Source organism: Nyctereutes procyonoides, unplaced genomic scaffold (assembly GCF_905146905.1).
Source record: "Nyctereutes procyonoides isolate TBG_1078 unplaced genomic scaffold, NYPRO_anot_genome, whole genome shotgun sequence".
Classification (NCBI taxonomy): domain Eukaryota; kingdom Metazoa; phylum Chordata; class Mammalia; order Carnivora; family Canidae; genus Nyctereutes; species Nyctereutes procyonoides.
Window position 1 is genome coordinate 38,927,972 of NW_026575139.1, and position 15,762 is coordinate 38,943,733.

Here is a 15,762-nt window from a genome sequence, read left to right on the forward strand (position 1 = left end):
GAGACAGAACATAGAGACTCCTAACTCTGGGAAACGAACTAGGGGTGGTGGAAGGGGAGGAGGGTAAGGGGTGGGGGTGAATGGGTGACGGGCACTGAGGGGGACACTTGATGAGCACTGGGTGTTATTCTGTATGTTGGTAAATTGAACACCAATAAAAATTTATTAAAAAAAATAACTAATGGGTATGTGGATTATATTATGACTGTTCATCTTCCATCACTGAAATATTATTATATTTTTTGGTTTTAGAAGTCCCAAGTAGACTAAGTATAATTATACCCATACAACCTATATATTTCTGCTCAAAATAGATATTAACAGTTTTTTAATTCCAAATACTTATTCCAATTCTAACTGATCCTTAGGCTTTACTTGAAATCCAAATCCATATACCCATGATTCTAACAAAAATAATTCACGAACCTAGAATGTAAAATTGTAAAAGAAATGACTGCTTTTAAATAATGACCATCAAATACATACCTCTGTCTTCCATAAACTTATAAAGCTGTTGGAGGAAGTTGTCCCTCTCTTCAGGATCAAGTTCTTCCTCAGGCTGTAAAGGCAAAATGCATAAATACTTAGACCAGTGAATAGGGTGAGATATATAGTCTTTTTTAATTCATATTTTGTTGTTGTTTTATGAACCCAACATAAAGGAATTTTTAACAAAGCTGGAAAATATGAATTTCCTCCAAACTCTACAATGCTAGACTTTAAGTCATATTTTTTATAGTGTTGATTTGATACAACTGTCAAGATACACAATCTTTACCCTTCACTCATCTATGACTCCAATCCTACCCTTGAATATCAACATAGGGATTAAGACTAGCCATGAGGAAAAGGTTCAGGAATCAGGTAAGAACATTCACCTCATTTGGTTTAGTTTTTTTAAAAAAAATACATCAAAGTACCATGTGGCCCACACAAATGTATTGATAGATAAGCACAATAATTACAAACATATTTATTATTTAAAAATAACCCACAGGGCAGCCCCGGTGGCACAGTGGTTTAGCGCCGCCTGCAGCCCATGGCGTGATCCTGGAGACCCGAGATCGAGTCCCATGTCAGGCTCTTTGCGTGGTGCCTGCTTCTCTCTCTGCCTGTGTCTCTGCCTCTCTCTCTCTCTCTCTCTCTCTCTCTCTCTCTCTCTCTCTCTGTGTGTGTGTCTCTATGAATAAATAAAGTCTTTAAAAAAATAAAAAATAAAAATAACCCACATACAAATGTTCTAATTTGTTATTGTTGAATGAAGATAAACTAGAGGTTCCAAAGTCACATGGCAGAGGTTTTTTTTTTGTTTTGAGAACACAGCAGTTTAAAGAAATTTATATATATTTAAACGATTCATAGAATTTTATTTTGTCTCAGGCCCACCATCCCTTCTTCTATCACATTAGCCTGCTTTTCTCATTTGCCCTTCTTGCATGGCCTCTGTAAATAAGACTTTGCAACCCCTGAAAATAAGAAAATGAAAATTATTTAAGGAAGGAAATTAGATAAATAACCACAAATTGGTTCCTGGGTGTAGGGAAACAATGGAAACATTCATGTTAAAAAAAAAAAAACAAAAACTATTCCTACAAATACCTATTTAAGTGTTACTTTTTACTAATTATATAAATCTAATGATCTCTTCTTATAATGTCAAAGTCTTAGCTGCAGTTAAATATATTATGGGTTTTAATAAAATATTCCCTGCCCTGATAGACTACTTATAAACCAATGTTTGGGAAAATTCTTATTTAAAATTTAGCAAAATTATGGAGAAATAAACAAAACACTAATATCTTTCATCCATATAAATTATTATAATTTCAGAGTACCACTTTTCTACATTCTAAAAGAACAATTAGATTTGTCTTTCAAAGGGCAGCCCTGGTGGCGCAGCGGTTTAGCGCTGCCTGCAGCCCAGGGTGTGATCCTGGAGACCCGGGATTGAGTCCCATGTCAGGCTCCCTGCATGGAGCCTGCTTCTCCCTCTGCCTGTGTCTCTGCCTCTCTCTCTCTCTGTATCTCTCATGAATAAATAAATATTAAAAAAAAAATCTTAAAAAAAAAACCATTAAAAAAAAAGATTCGTCTTTCAAAGCCATAATCAAAGCAAAGCAACTACCAGCCAATAAATATTGAGTATTCACCATCTAGAAGGCAACAGGTCCTTTAAAATTATGTTTCTTTAAGAATTTTAATCACTAAAACATAGCAGCCAGAATCCATGAACATGAAGTTGATTAAAATATATAATAAAAAAAACCAAAAGGCAATCAAAGAGAATAAAATCTTTTAATACATTCATTCAGAATGATTTAATAGCACTAGAGTACTGTGAGTTTTAACAAATGTAAAGAAACTAAGTCAAAGTGCTAAGCCTCACAACTTAGCAATATAGAGTGAATAATCAGTGTAGAGTTAATAGGGATCATTACTAAATGTTCCAATCAAAAGATGGCAGTTTTTTGGGACGCCTATGTGGCTCAGTGGTTACGTGTCTGCCTTTGGCTCAGGGCGTGATCCTGGAGTCCCAGGGTTGAGTCCAACATCAGCCTCCCTGCAGGGAGCCTGCTTCTCCCTCTGCCTATGTCTCTGCCTCTGTGTGTGTCTCTCATGAATAAATAAAATCCTTTAAAAAAAAAAAAAAGATGGCAGTTTTTCCCCATGTGAATTTAAAAAGCCTTGCCTTTGCAAGGTAATTAGAACTGCCAATGAGTTAACTCAAAAAAAAAAAAAATAGTCCAGTAACCCAAAAATTATTTTTAAAGACTTCTAAGTATGGGGAAAAAACCCCAAAACACCTTCTGCTAGACTGCGCCTATGCTTTGCTTATCCCTCATGTTCCTCATAATCACAGTATTTTCTCCTTAGACCGACACCTCATTTCCAGTATTTATGATCTTGCAGAATTCAAATAAGACCATTATCCAGTATATGTAAAAAGTATTTTTTCAAAAGGCACTGACTTGAAATCAAATTTTCTTCCAAAAACAAGTAAACAAAATAAACCCATCAACTGCAAATTAGGTATTTATTACGGGTGTACCAAACATTTCATAAATTCTTACTAAAAATAGTTTTAATACATAAAAGTTGGTATTTTAAATACATTTGATTTAAAAGTTAGTGGATGTCCAGGCACCTGGTGGCTCAGTCGGTTAAGCATTCAACTCCTGATTTTGGCTCAGGTCACAATCTCGGATTCCCAGGATCAAGCCCCTTGTTGGGCTCTGCACTCAGTGGAAAATCTACTTGAGATTTTCTCTCTCCCTCTTCCCTCATTCTGCCCCACCCAGCCCCATGCTCAAACACATTTGCGCACTCTCACTCTCTCTCCAATAAATAAATAGATAAATTTTCAAAAATAAAAGTTAATATCCAACAGTGTAGTAAGTTCCATGAGAAATTATGGCCATAAAATTCTATGTTCAGGTGCAGTTATCAAGTATAAAAACAAGACATAAATGAATAAAGAATTCTCCTTATAAACAAATACCTGCTTGAGAAGAAATTTACACAAGAAAAAAGATGAGGCTAGAAACACAGTTTAAAATTTACCTGATAGTCTTTACAAAAATTAAAATTGCTTAATTTCTTTTTAATTGAATTTTATTTAATTAAAATAAATAAAATTCAATTAAATTAACATATATTATTTGTTTCACAAGTAGAGGTAATTCATCAGTCTTATATAATAGCCAGTGTTCATTACATCACATGTCCTCAATGTCCATCATCCAGTTATGCCATTCCCCCATCACTCCCCTCCAACAACTGTTTCTCATGATTAAGTCTCTTATGGTTTGTCTCCCTCTCTGATTTTGTCTTATTTTTTCCTCCCTTCCCCTATGATCCTCTGTTTTGTTTTTTAAATTCCACATGAGTGAGATCATATGATATTTGTCTTTCTCTGACTTATTTCACTTAGCATATCCTCTAGTTCCATCCATGTCCTTGCAAAAGGCAAGATGCCATTTTTGATGGCTGAGTAGCAGCCCATTGTATATGTATACCACAACTTCTTTATCCATTCATCTATTGATGGACATCTGGGCTCTTTCCATAGTTTGGCTATCGTGAACATTGCCACTATAAACATTGGGGTGCAGGTGCCCCTTCAGATCACTACATTTGTATCTTTGGGGTAAATACCCAGCAGTATAACTGCTGGGTCATAGAGTAGTTCAATTTTCAACTTTTTGAGGAACCTCACTGTTTTCAACAGTGGCTGCACCAGCTTTCATTCCCACCAGGAGTGTAAGATAGTTCCCCTTTCTCCACATCCTTGCTAACATCTTTCCTTTCCTGATGTGTTAATTTAAGCCATTCTGACTGGTGTGAGGTGGTATCTCATTGTGGTTTTGATTTTTATCTCCCTGATGCTGAGTAATGTTGAGCATTTTTTCATGTGTTTGTTGGTCATTTGTATGTCTTCTTTGGAGGAATGTCTGCTCATGTCTTCTGCCCATTTCTTGACTGGATTATTTGTTCTTTGTTCTTTTATTTGAGTTTCATAAATTCTTATAGATTTTTGGATACTGGTTCTTTATCTGATATATCATTTGCAAATATCTTCTCCCATTCTGTCAGTTGTCTTTCAGTTCTATTGACTGTTTCTTTTCTTATGCAAAAGCTTTTTTATCTTGATGAAGTCCCAATGGTTCATTTTTGCCTTTGGGGAGGAGTCTAGTAAGAAGTTGCTGGGGCCATGGTCACAAAGGTTGCTGCCTGTGTTCTCTCTAGGATTTTGATGGACTCCTGTCTCACATTTAGGTCTTTCATCCATTTTGAGTCTCTTTTTGTGCATGATGTGAGGAAATGGTCCAGTTTCATTCTTCTGCATGTGTCTGTCCAATTTTCCCAACACCATTTGTTGGAGACTGTCTTTTTTTCATTGGATATTCTTTCCTGCTTTGTCGAAGATGAGTTGACTATAGAGTTGAGGGTCCCTTTCTAGGTTCTCTATTCTGTTCCACTGATACACGTGTCTGTGTTTGTGCCAGTACTATACTGTCTTGATGATTACAGCTTTGTAATACAGCTTGAAGTCCAGAATTTTGATGCCACAAGTCTTGGTTTTCTTGTTCAACATTCCTTTGGTTATTCAGCGTCTTTTCTGGTTCCATACAAATTTTAGAATTACTTGTTCCAACTCTGTGAAATAAGTTGATGGTAGTTTGATAAGGGATTGCGTTGAATGTATAGATTCCTCTAGGTAGCAGAAACATAAAATTGTTAAATTTCTTACAATACGTAATTCTTCACAATCTTTTTTTTGCAAACAGCTGTGCTGTTAGTCACCTTGGATTAAAACTGCATATGCTAGCAAATGCCTCCAACTAGATGAATCTGCCTTTATGGCTTTTGTATGGGGGCTCATATTTGCTCAGGGTGTGCTTTCTCTGTTCGTAGACTTTTTTAAAAGCAAAGTTCTCTCTCTCTCTCTTTTAAATATTTATTTATTTACGTATTCTCTGTGCCCATTGTGGGGTTCAAATTCACAATCCTAAGATTAAGAGCTGCATGCTGTACTGACTGAGCCAGCCGAGCGCCCTTATTCATGGTGCTTTCATACATATAATATCTTTCTCCTGGTCAATAACCAGGTATTGCATTCTTCAAGGGTTTTATTTTTTTTTTTAATTTTTAAAGATTTTATTTATTTATTAGAAAGACACACACACACACACACACACACACAGAGAGGCAGAGACACAGGCAGAGGGAGAAGCAGGCTCCATGCAGGGAGCCTGATGTGGGATTCGATCCCGGGACTCCAGGATCACACCCTGGGCTGAAGGTGGCGCTAAACTGCTAAGCCACCGCAGCTGCCCTCATCAAGGGTTTTAGAGTAGAAGATTATAATAATGGCAGGTAAAGTCCACTAGACCGCTGATAAGCCACCTTCCCTTCATTCAGTCAAGCATGTGGTAAGGAATTATGCATCATGATTGCATCCAGTAAAATGCATCCAGGAAAATGTCAGGATGGAGAACAGGGTTAAGGATATGGAAGAAGCATGAACATGATCATAATTTCATGAAACTTACTTTAGTTAGCATCAATATATACCATCTAGTGTTATATAGGTATTTGTGATTCTATCTATATACCTAGTAAATTATGAATTTTCTGACTTTGGAAACTATCTTCAAATTCAGTCCAGACATTTATTGATGGCTACCATGAGTCAGGGAGGGACATGCAAAAGAACTGTGATTAAAATAAGAAGACATGGTACTTTCTACTTTTGACACTTTGAATTTTGCAGAGGTTGTAGCAATGTAAAACAAGCCAATGTAATACAACATTAAAAGTGTTGCAAAGTATATAAAAAAATACAGAAGGAGATCAGTGATTCTACTGGGGATGGAGTAATAGGGGTTATATTAGGGAAAGCCTCAAAACGTGAAGAGTGGAAGAGCCCAAGAGCTAAAGCAAACAGCATAAGCATGAGGCTGAAAAGGCAGGCTGTGATTAAAAAAGCACTTTTTAATGATATGTAGAGAATGAGAACTGGAATTTGAGAGAGCTGAAGAGGAATCATATCAGATTTGTGTTTTTAAAAGCTCTCTGCCAAGAATGAGTTTGATGGATTCGAAGGGAAAGGGAAGCTATTACAATAGTCCACAAGGAGAAGGCTCAATGCTTGAATTAGTCTTGCTCTCTGATAATGGAAAGATGACCCCCTACTCTAGAAGGAGAAAGAAAGAGTAAATGCTAAGATTCTTTTTAGTGTAAGTCTAAGTTATTCATGTTTATAATCCTGAAGGTTCCCACACATTGTAAGGGCTTGATAGGTTAAAGACATGCCTGTATTTTACAATTTTATCACCAAGGACTGGCATTTAGCTTAGATATTCTGTTATTATGTGAATGAAAACAGTATCTGTGAAAATAAACTCAGGAGATTTTCTTTGATTACTTCACATTCACTGAGTTTCAGAGCTAGCATTAATAATATAAATACAATAGGAGTCAGATAAAAGAAAAGAATGGCCGAGGTTGGGTGGCTCAGTTCATTAAGCATCTGTCTTTGGCTCAGGTCATGATCCCAAGGTCCTGGGATCAAGCCCCATGGCAGGTTTCCTGCTCAGCATGGAGTCTGCTTCTCCATCTCCCTTTGCTCCTCCCCCATTCATGCTCATGTGTGCATGTGTGCACACTCAAATAAAAATACAATCTTTAAAAAAAAAAAAAAGAATGGCTGAGGCTGTTTTAAAGTCACAGGTCGCTGTGGCACAATCATTTGTTAGCATTCACTTCATTCTTTCCTAAATACATGAATCAGAAGATGATTATTCATTCAGAAATAGTGTGAATTCTTTTTTGTTTTTTAAGATTTTATTTATTTATTCATAGAGACACAGAGAGAGAGAGAGAGAGAGAGAGAGAGAGAGAGAGGCAGAAACAAAGGCAAAGGGAGAAGCAGGCCCCATGTAGGGAGCCCTACATGGGACTTGATCCCAGGCCTCCAGGATCACGCTCTGGACTGAAGGCAGCGCTAAACCACTGGGCCACCTGGGCTGCCCAATAGTGTGAATTCTAATGAAAAATGGACTTCCTGCATTTTTACTAGGATAAAAGATAAATTTTTAAAAATCTTAAAAATAAGATAATCCCTGTTATTGCTATTAACTTACCTTGCTAGCAACTCTACTTTCCAGAACACAAATTAAGAAAGTATACAGAAAGTGTCCAAACTATGTCAAAATATGTCAGTAAAAGATGATGCACTTTACACAAAGCTCCTCAGACCCATGTAACTTATACACTTATACTATTCTGAGTAGGTCAGGATAATTTCTCAGCTCATAACAGATTAGAGCCATAAAAACCGACATTTTGAGAATGCGAAAGGATGTAACTAAACATGAGATTTGTGGTTTCATTGCACTGTACTGCATTGCATGTGTGAAGCACACATCTTTTGTTGATGGGTATCTCATTGCTCATAAACCCTTACAGGTATCCTTAATAAGTTACTAATGACTATATAACACCTTCTTCCATTCTTAAATATATATATATTCCAGTATATCAAGCTTATTTATCTGAACCAAAACACTGTTTTTTGCGAATTAATGTTATTTTGGACAACAGCAGCTTCATTCACCCTGCATGCTGCTGCTACAATCCCTCCTCTGGTTCTCTCTGTTGGCTCCCCTTCTCACTCCATTCCTGGCTCCACTTGTACTCCATCACAGGTTTTCTCAACTCTTCAGTTCTTACAATCCCTGATCTTCCATCCCCCACCCCACCTACTCCAAAACAAAGAGGCTGAACTTGGAGTCCTCTGCAGGAGGCAGATTTTGTTGGAGCTGAGGGGATAATATGACAGTACCATTGAAAACTCTACTCTGGGGAACTAAGCACTGCAAGAAGCACACCAGAAGGGGCAACTCTGAAGCTGCCTCTGGGCTGCAGGATGATGTGAAAGCAAGCAGTGATACCACAAGCTGCTCATGCTTTTATTGCATTAAATTTTACATTTGAGACATATTAAGTAGCCTCACTGAGTTTTTACAAGTGTTCAATAAATGCTGGAACAAGTTATTGCTAAGGTGAATGCATAGAACATTTATAGGTCATATTCAACCTTAACTCAGGTAGGGCTTCTATTTGTTCCTACATAGAAGTCTTGGATTCTATATACACTCTTGTTGGAGTCCTTAAATATCAGCTATTGTTTATCATTTTCTGAGTTTTTTAAACTTTCCTTTTCTCTACTATATTTGATACTGATAAAAGGAATGAGCAACAGAAAAGTGATACTCAATAAAACATACCTGGCAACTCAACAAGTGGTTTCTGAGCAAAATCTAATAAATGTGCGAATATGGAGAGGCAGGTTGTTAAAAAAAAAAAAAAAAAAAGTTATGTCCTGCTGGAGAATAATGGCAGGAAGAATAGAAAAGTGGGTCGAATTATGAAGAGCCAAACTTATAAAGGGCCATGATAAAAGACCTAATCTTCATCCTGTTGGTGCTGAGGCCATTAAGGGGTTTCTAGCAGGAACCCTTTATGTGTTAGGAAGAGGTCTATGAAGAATGGGTTAGAGGGGAAAAGACCTATCAGAAGACACCTGAAATAAGTGGGACAAGATAAAAGAAGGAGTATCAGTAAAGAACCTTTATTTCAAGTGACAGAAAAGTATCCCAAACTAGCCTAAGCCAAAAAGAGTTAATTTATAAAATCACAAAATTATATAAGGCAACAAGATTGCCTACAAAATGCACTGCTTAAAAAAAGAAAGCCTGGGGCAGCCCGGGTGGCTCAGCGGTTTAGCGCCACCTTCAGTCCAAGGCCTGATCCTGGAGACCTGGGATAGAGTCCCAGGTCGGGCTCCCTGCATGGAGCCTGCTTCTCCCTCTGCCTGTGTCTCTGCCTCTCTCTCAATCTGTGTTTCTCATGAATAAATAAATAAAATATTTAAAAAAAAAGAAGAAAGAAAAAGAAAGCCTGTATTATGAAGGGAAGGTAGATAATGTATCTTGTAGTTTCTTGCAAAGTGAACTTTCTGGAACCTTACAACAAATCTTCTAACACTTTGTTTCAAGTAGTAGTATGTTAGGAAAACTGCATGGCCCACACTTGTTCATTTATTCAGAAACTATTTAATGAAGGTTTAATATTAGCCACGCTCTAGTTGGTGTGCTAGTTGGTGGACAGTCATACTGGTTGAAAAGGAAAAAACTATAACAAAAAAACCTGACATCCACTGTTTTCATAGACCTTAAAATATATAGAGAAAAAAAAATTTAAAAGTCTGTGAAAACTTTGTAATGTATTTACACCTCCGTTTCCTCACTCATAAAAAAAATCCTGTTGTGAGGATTCAATAAACAATCTTGAAAATCCACGAAGTCTCTGGAGTGCCTGGGTGGCTCAGTCAGTTAATATCTGCCTTCAGCTTAGGTCATGATCCTGGGGTCCTGGGATCCAGCCCCATGGCAGACTTCCTGCTCAGTGGTGAGCCTGCTTCTCCCTTTCCCTCTGCTCCTGCTTGTGCACGCACTCTCGCTCTCTCTCAAATGATTAAAAAAAAAAAAAAGCCACTAAGTCTCCAAAATGAAGCTGAGAACATATTCGGTGTGGGAATCTTTACCTGTTTCTAACTCCTACAAAAGCAAATTATTTTAATTGCAATATAATGAAAGCTGTAGGGACGCTTGGGTGGCTCAACGGTTGAGTGTCTGCCTTTGGCTCAGGGCATGATCCCAGAGTCCCGGGATTGAGTCCCACATTAGGCTTCCTACATGGAGCCTTCTTCTCCCTTTGCTTATGTCTCTGCCTCTCTCTCTGTGTCTCTCATAAATAAATAAATAAATAAATGAATAAATAAATAAATAAATAAATAAATAAATAAATAAATAAATAAAATATTTTAATAAAAATGAAAACTGTATCTTACTAATGATGCATGCTCTGGTACAACATATATTTTGTCATAACACCTCAGTGAAATATAACAACTGAAAACCCAAGTTTAAAAAAGAAAACTTAAACTAAAACCTTAAATAATAAAAGAAAAAGAAAAAATCCCCACAACATTAAGTTTGGTAACTCTGGTGATCCATAACTCAAAATGACTCCCTAGGGTACCAGTAAAGCCCTGAGCCAAGTAGAATTCTGAAGAACTGTCCAGAAAGTTATCATATGTAAAAACTATCAGCTGACAATATATAGATTGCAAAGGAAAGGAAACAGAGAAAATTCACAATCTTAATAGGATAAGGGCTAAAAGCCATGACAAGACTGTATTAAAAGAATACAATAATTAAATCTTGAGTAAAGATAAGTAATGCCTAGTATACTACTTTTAGAAAGAGGTGACATTATGCAATGTATTTCAGAAGTATTTCAATATAAAAGAATAAATACTGCAACCACTTTTGTGCCCTAAAATCAATTTATTCCAAGAGGAATTACATTTAGATGTCTCATTTTAAAAAATCTGCTTAGATTCAGTGCAGAGAATAGACTGGAGAAGGCCAGCAGGGGCATGGGAAAGTTACTATTGCATTTCTGTAGGTAAAGGAGAACATAGTGGCTTGGACTAGAGTGGCAGAGAGTAGAAACTGAGGGAAGTGAGCAAACCTGAAAGCCATCAAGTAGCCAGAAGAAAGAAGATTTGGTGTCTCATTGGTTAGCGGTGCAAGAGTGGGAGGATTAAGGTGATTGCCATATATCTGGTTTGGGTATTTAGTGGATCATGTTTCTATTCAAATAAATTGGGGACAATCATGGGAAGGACCAGCTTGAGGGGGGGGTGAAAACAGTTCTCGTACATACTGAGTTTGAGTACTTACAAAATAAGCCTCGTTGGCAGTTTAATATAAGTATCTGGGGCTATGAAGAGACATCTTTGATGTACCTATAGATTTGAAGTCATTATATCATTTAGTTAGGAAATAAGTTAAAAATATATATATATATAATGTCCAAGATATCAGATGACTGAAGAAGGTAGGCATGTCGAAAATGCTGAATACTGGGAAGGAGTCAAATGAGATCATGACAAAAATTTTCTGGATTTAGTACAGAAAATCTGTTGAAGGTCATTGGTTGTTTTAGCTATGGTGGGAGTGCAAGACACAGTACAGTGAATTAAGAGTGAAGAGGAAGTCAGGAAATAAAAGTGTATATACTTTTTCTGACCAATGATCTGGTCAGAAGGGTGAGGAGAGAGGACAGTATGTGGAGGGGTTGGTTGTCAGAAGGGTGGAGAGATGGAAGTGTGCTTTTAAAACCTGATAAGAAGGAAACAACAGAACAGATTAAAGATCTTGGAAAGAAGAGATAGTTCATAATCTAAGCTAAGGAAAAAGGTAATGAGATCCAGAGTGTAAACTGAGGGACTCATATCATACAGAAGAGGGCAACATATTATCAATTTTATACCTAAGGGAAGGAGAGCAGGCCGGTAAAGTGTAATGCATGCTCCCAATCTGATGCTCCTAATTTCTTTCTGAAGTTGGAGTAGGGCAGGGTTGGAGGACAGAATGATTTGATCATAGAAACTGGGAATTGACTCATAGTGTTGAAGGCCCAGCAAAAGTTGGTAGTTATAAAATTTAGAGTGGCATCATTCTTCCTTGTTGTGTACATTGAAATAGAAAAATTCAGGGAACATGTAAGATGTCATGATATATTCATTATATGGTAAGACATTGTTTTATAATTTCAGAAAACAGTGTGACAACAACCTCCTTAAAACAAATTATTACAGGACTCTTGTATTACACAGACTTGACTGAGACTAGTCATTTCCGCCCCCCTACTTGAAAAGGTACCTACATTCTACTTTTAAACAATCAAGCCATGTTTTGGATACTATCACATCTAAGGCTTTAAATTCAGTCAACCCTCTTTCATGCTACCACAACTATGAAATAATTTATTCTGAGAAGTGACTTTTTTGAAATATATACAAATGTAGCTATAATTGTGTGTGCAAATGTGCAATCCTCATTAATCTGATTAGGTGAATAATTTGGTAGTCTTACTCTAATTCTGTGAGGAAAGATCTTGCTAAATACAGTAGAACATTTGTTTGCTTGTTTAATAGGCTACACTTCAAGATTTTTTCAAGTAAGTTATTACATTTGAATCCAAGTTAAAGTTTTAATTATTCATTGAAAGTTAACTTTGCAGGATCTGCTTAGAAACTCATAACTGACAGCTGGAGTTATTAGATATAACTAACATTACCTTTAAATTTTTCTTTAAATTTTATTAACTTAGCATAATTTTCCCATGTTATCAAGCATTTACTGTACATTTATACCCAAAATGATCTTGCAAGATCACTAACAAATGGCTTTACAAGACAACATAAATACAAATAACACTTGACTTACACATTAAGAAAAAAATTCCAGTTTCTATGAATAAAAAACCACAAGCACTTATGATTTTTATAATAGTGGAATATATAATCTAAGCAACAGATAAAATAGTGATCCCTAGAAAATTCAGTTTGGAGAAATGGGTGTCAGTATTTCCAAGCAAAAAAAAGAACATTCTTATAAAAATTCACTAAATTCTTATTTTCATTACTAATTATGAAATTAGAAGAAATTTCTGAAAGGGCCCAACACATACGGCTATATAGATCAAACTAAAAGGACAAAAGAGGTGCAACTAGTCAAATTCCCTTTAATGTCTTCACCCATTCACTTTGTCCTTAGACAACTCTCCTACATTCATCCAGAATGTATACAAGGAGTAAATGAATTAACTGACATCATGACTTATATTTACATGGACTTTTCAATCAATTTCAAAGCTCAAAAGGAAATCAGTAGTATCTTTTCTAATACAAAATTTTCTTAACAAAAGACATTTAGTAATACCCACAAAAATATTCTTCAGGGCTTATTTTCAATATAATTACCAACAGGTTAAAATTTATAGTCATCAATATAGATTGGACCTACTTCCTGTCAGACTCTCAAGTCTTTTCCTACCCAGTAACAGTATGAAACATATTTCTTGCATTCCAATCCTGACCTACCAATGCTTAGGAATTCAAAATAATATTAAGTAAAAAAGATGATCCTCCATGGTAAAGCCATGAATCTCAAATCTTACTTAGGCTATTTTAGGGTATTCAAAGCATCAAATATGAAAACAATGTCCACTGTCCATTAGCACTGCAGAAGTATCTAACACTTGTATGATTCTACTGCATAAAATTTACAAACATCAAATGATAAGCTAAAGTACTGTTATAGTGGTTTTCAGAATGTTAAAGACCTTTTTATCATTATAAAGCCACATTAAATTTTCATGAAAAGCATAGCATTATTATGTTTCAGGGAGAATATGATCTACAATGTAATACCACAGCTTAGCCTCACCTATGTAGTAAAGGCCTGTAATGACTAAGCCAGGTAGGCCCTGTCTTATCAGACTTTAATTAATTTTATACCATATCCACTTTTTTTCCTTTGTTACATATAGACTAAACTGCTTTTCAGTTTATCAGTACATTAAATTTTTAAAAATTACTGTTCAAGACAAATTAGAATGATTCAGCAACTAAGTCTTAAATTCAAGAGCAAGAAATGCAGCTGATTTTTTTTTTTTTAAAGCAACCAAAATCTCACTCAAGAAATCTACCTCTATGGCCAGAAAAAAAGAGGAATTAGTTTCTGTCAAGTAATTCAATAAAGAATATGCTATGAAACCGATCATCTGGAAAATAATTTAAATTAACAGACAACTCAGTGACTAAATGTTGTTAATTCTGCTTTTTCAGTAGATAAAAAGCATTCTTTTTCAACTTATATTTAACAGGTTCATAATTTAAGTAACACATTTTAAGATGATACTATCCCTTACAAAGATCCTTACATTTTTAAATTTCTTTACTTATTACCTGCAAACAATAGGTAACAGAGCTTGCCTCTGTTCTTCATTCCTCTTTACTAACATTTACTAACAGCTTGAATAAAATGCTATGATTTTTATGAAATTAATGGCTATAATAAGAACACTATTTACTATTTACTATTTTATATCCATCTTTTCCAACCTTACTACAAAGCTCTTTTTACTCTCTTTGTTTAAAATTTCAGGGTTTGCTTTTTGGGGGGTGGGGAGTAAAGAAAATGCATTCTCAAAGGGACACCAATTAAAACTATTAGCAAAAATAATCTTTTTTCAATATTTGGCAGTATCAGATCCTAACTAATGCTAATTCTCTAAAAAAAAAAAAAAGCAAAACCAGTCTGCAACAGTTCACACCCTGAAAATGTGGCCTATTTACCCTGAAAACATATAATCTATAAATAAATACATATAAAATACAAAAATCACATTTAATATTTAGACTCTAAATCCTGCATTTTGCCAAACTGTCTCATCATCATTTTCATTTTAAAATCTACCTTATGTTTCAGAAAAATAGCCTTCATCCTCTGATATTCTAAAAATAGACTCCTACTGTCTCTTTTACAAGAAACAATTACGCTTGCTTATGAGTTCTATCATTATTAGCCACATCACCAACACCTAAAATTCTTATTTAACCCCGTTTTTGGCAATCAAAATGGTAACTAAATATATTTTAGAAAAAAAATCTTACCTATATGCTGCATTTTCTTTCAAATGCAAAATGGTTAGATTCCCCTTCTACTTAATCAGTACAGTGTCTGAACATTTTTCAGTCTGACTTGCAAATATTTGCTTTCCCTCTTAGGGCATAGCATCCGCAGGGTTATACAGCACTACTTACATTCTCTTCCACATAAAAATCAGACATTACATGAAAGGAAAAGAAAGACAGCCCATTTCAAAGCATCTGGCAAACCTCCATTGGCAACCTGCCAAGCCTCTGCTAAACCTTCCTGTCTTTCCGAGCATGCTCACTTAAAACCAACAGCACGTTACTATGGCAACTCTGTAGGCAGCCTGTAAGTATGAACCGCCATTCTGATTTCAGAGTGCAAAAACCAAATACTGCAGGGGAAGTAAAAGGAAAGAAATATCATATGCCCTTCAACACATACAAGTATACTCATTTCATAAATTCGTATTTGTATACGTAAAACAGAAACAAGCATTCCACGTTTTCCAAGCAATATTTTTCATGCTCAAATAAGGTCTTCTTTTTGGTAAATTCATTCTCTTTGTCTGCCCCTAGGTCTCTTTACCTCATAACAACCAAAAATATACTGGACAGTTTACCCACTTGACAAAACACTGCTGAATAAACAGACAACAATATTCATATAAGCTATTATGTGGTAG

General features: G+C 35.7%; 1 protein-coding gene across 3 annotated transcripts in view; it reads right to left on the reverse strand.

The window, feature by feature from the left end:
* The window catches only part of ARID4A (AT-rich interaction domain 4A), a 68,513-nt gene that overhangs the window by 28,597 nt on the left and 24,154 nt on the right, over positions 1-15,762 (reverse strand). For all 3 annotated transcript variants that reach the window (XM_055304334.1, XM_055304336.1, XM_055304335.1), the window contains one exon: positions 487-559. In XM_055304334.1, coding sequence (XP_055160309.1) covers positions 487-559 — 73 coding nt within the window. The remainder of the gene's footprint in view (positions 1-486; positions 560-15,762) is intronic.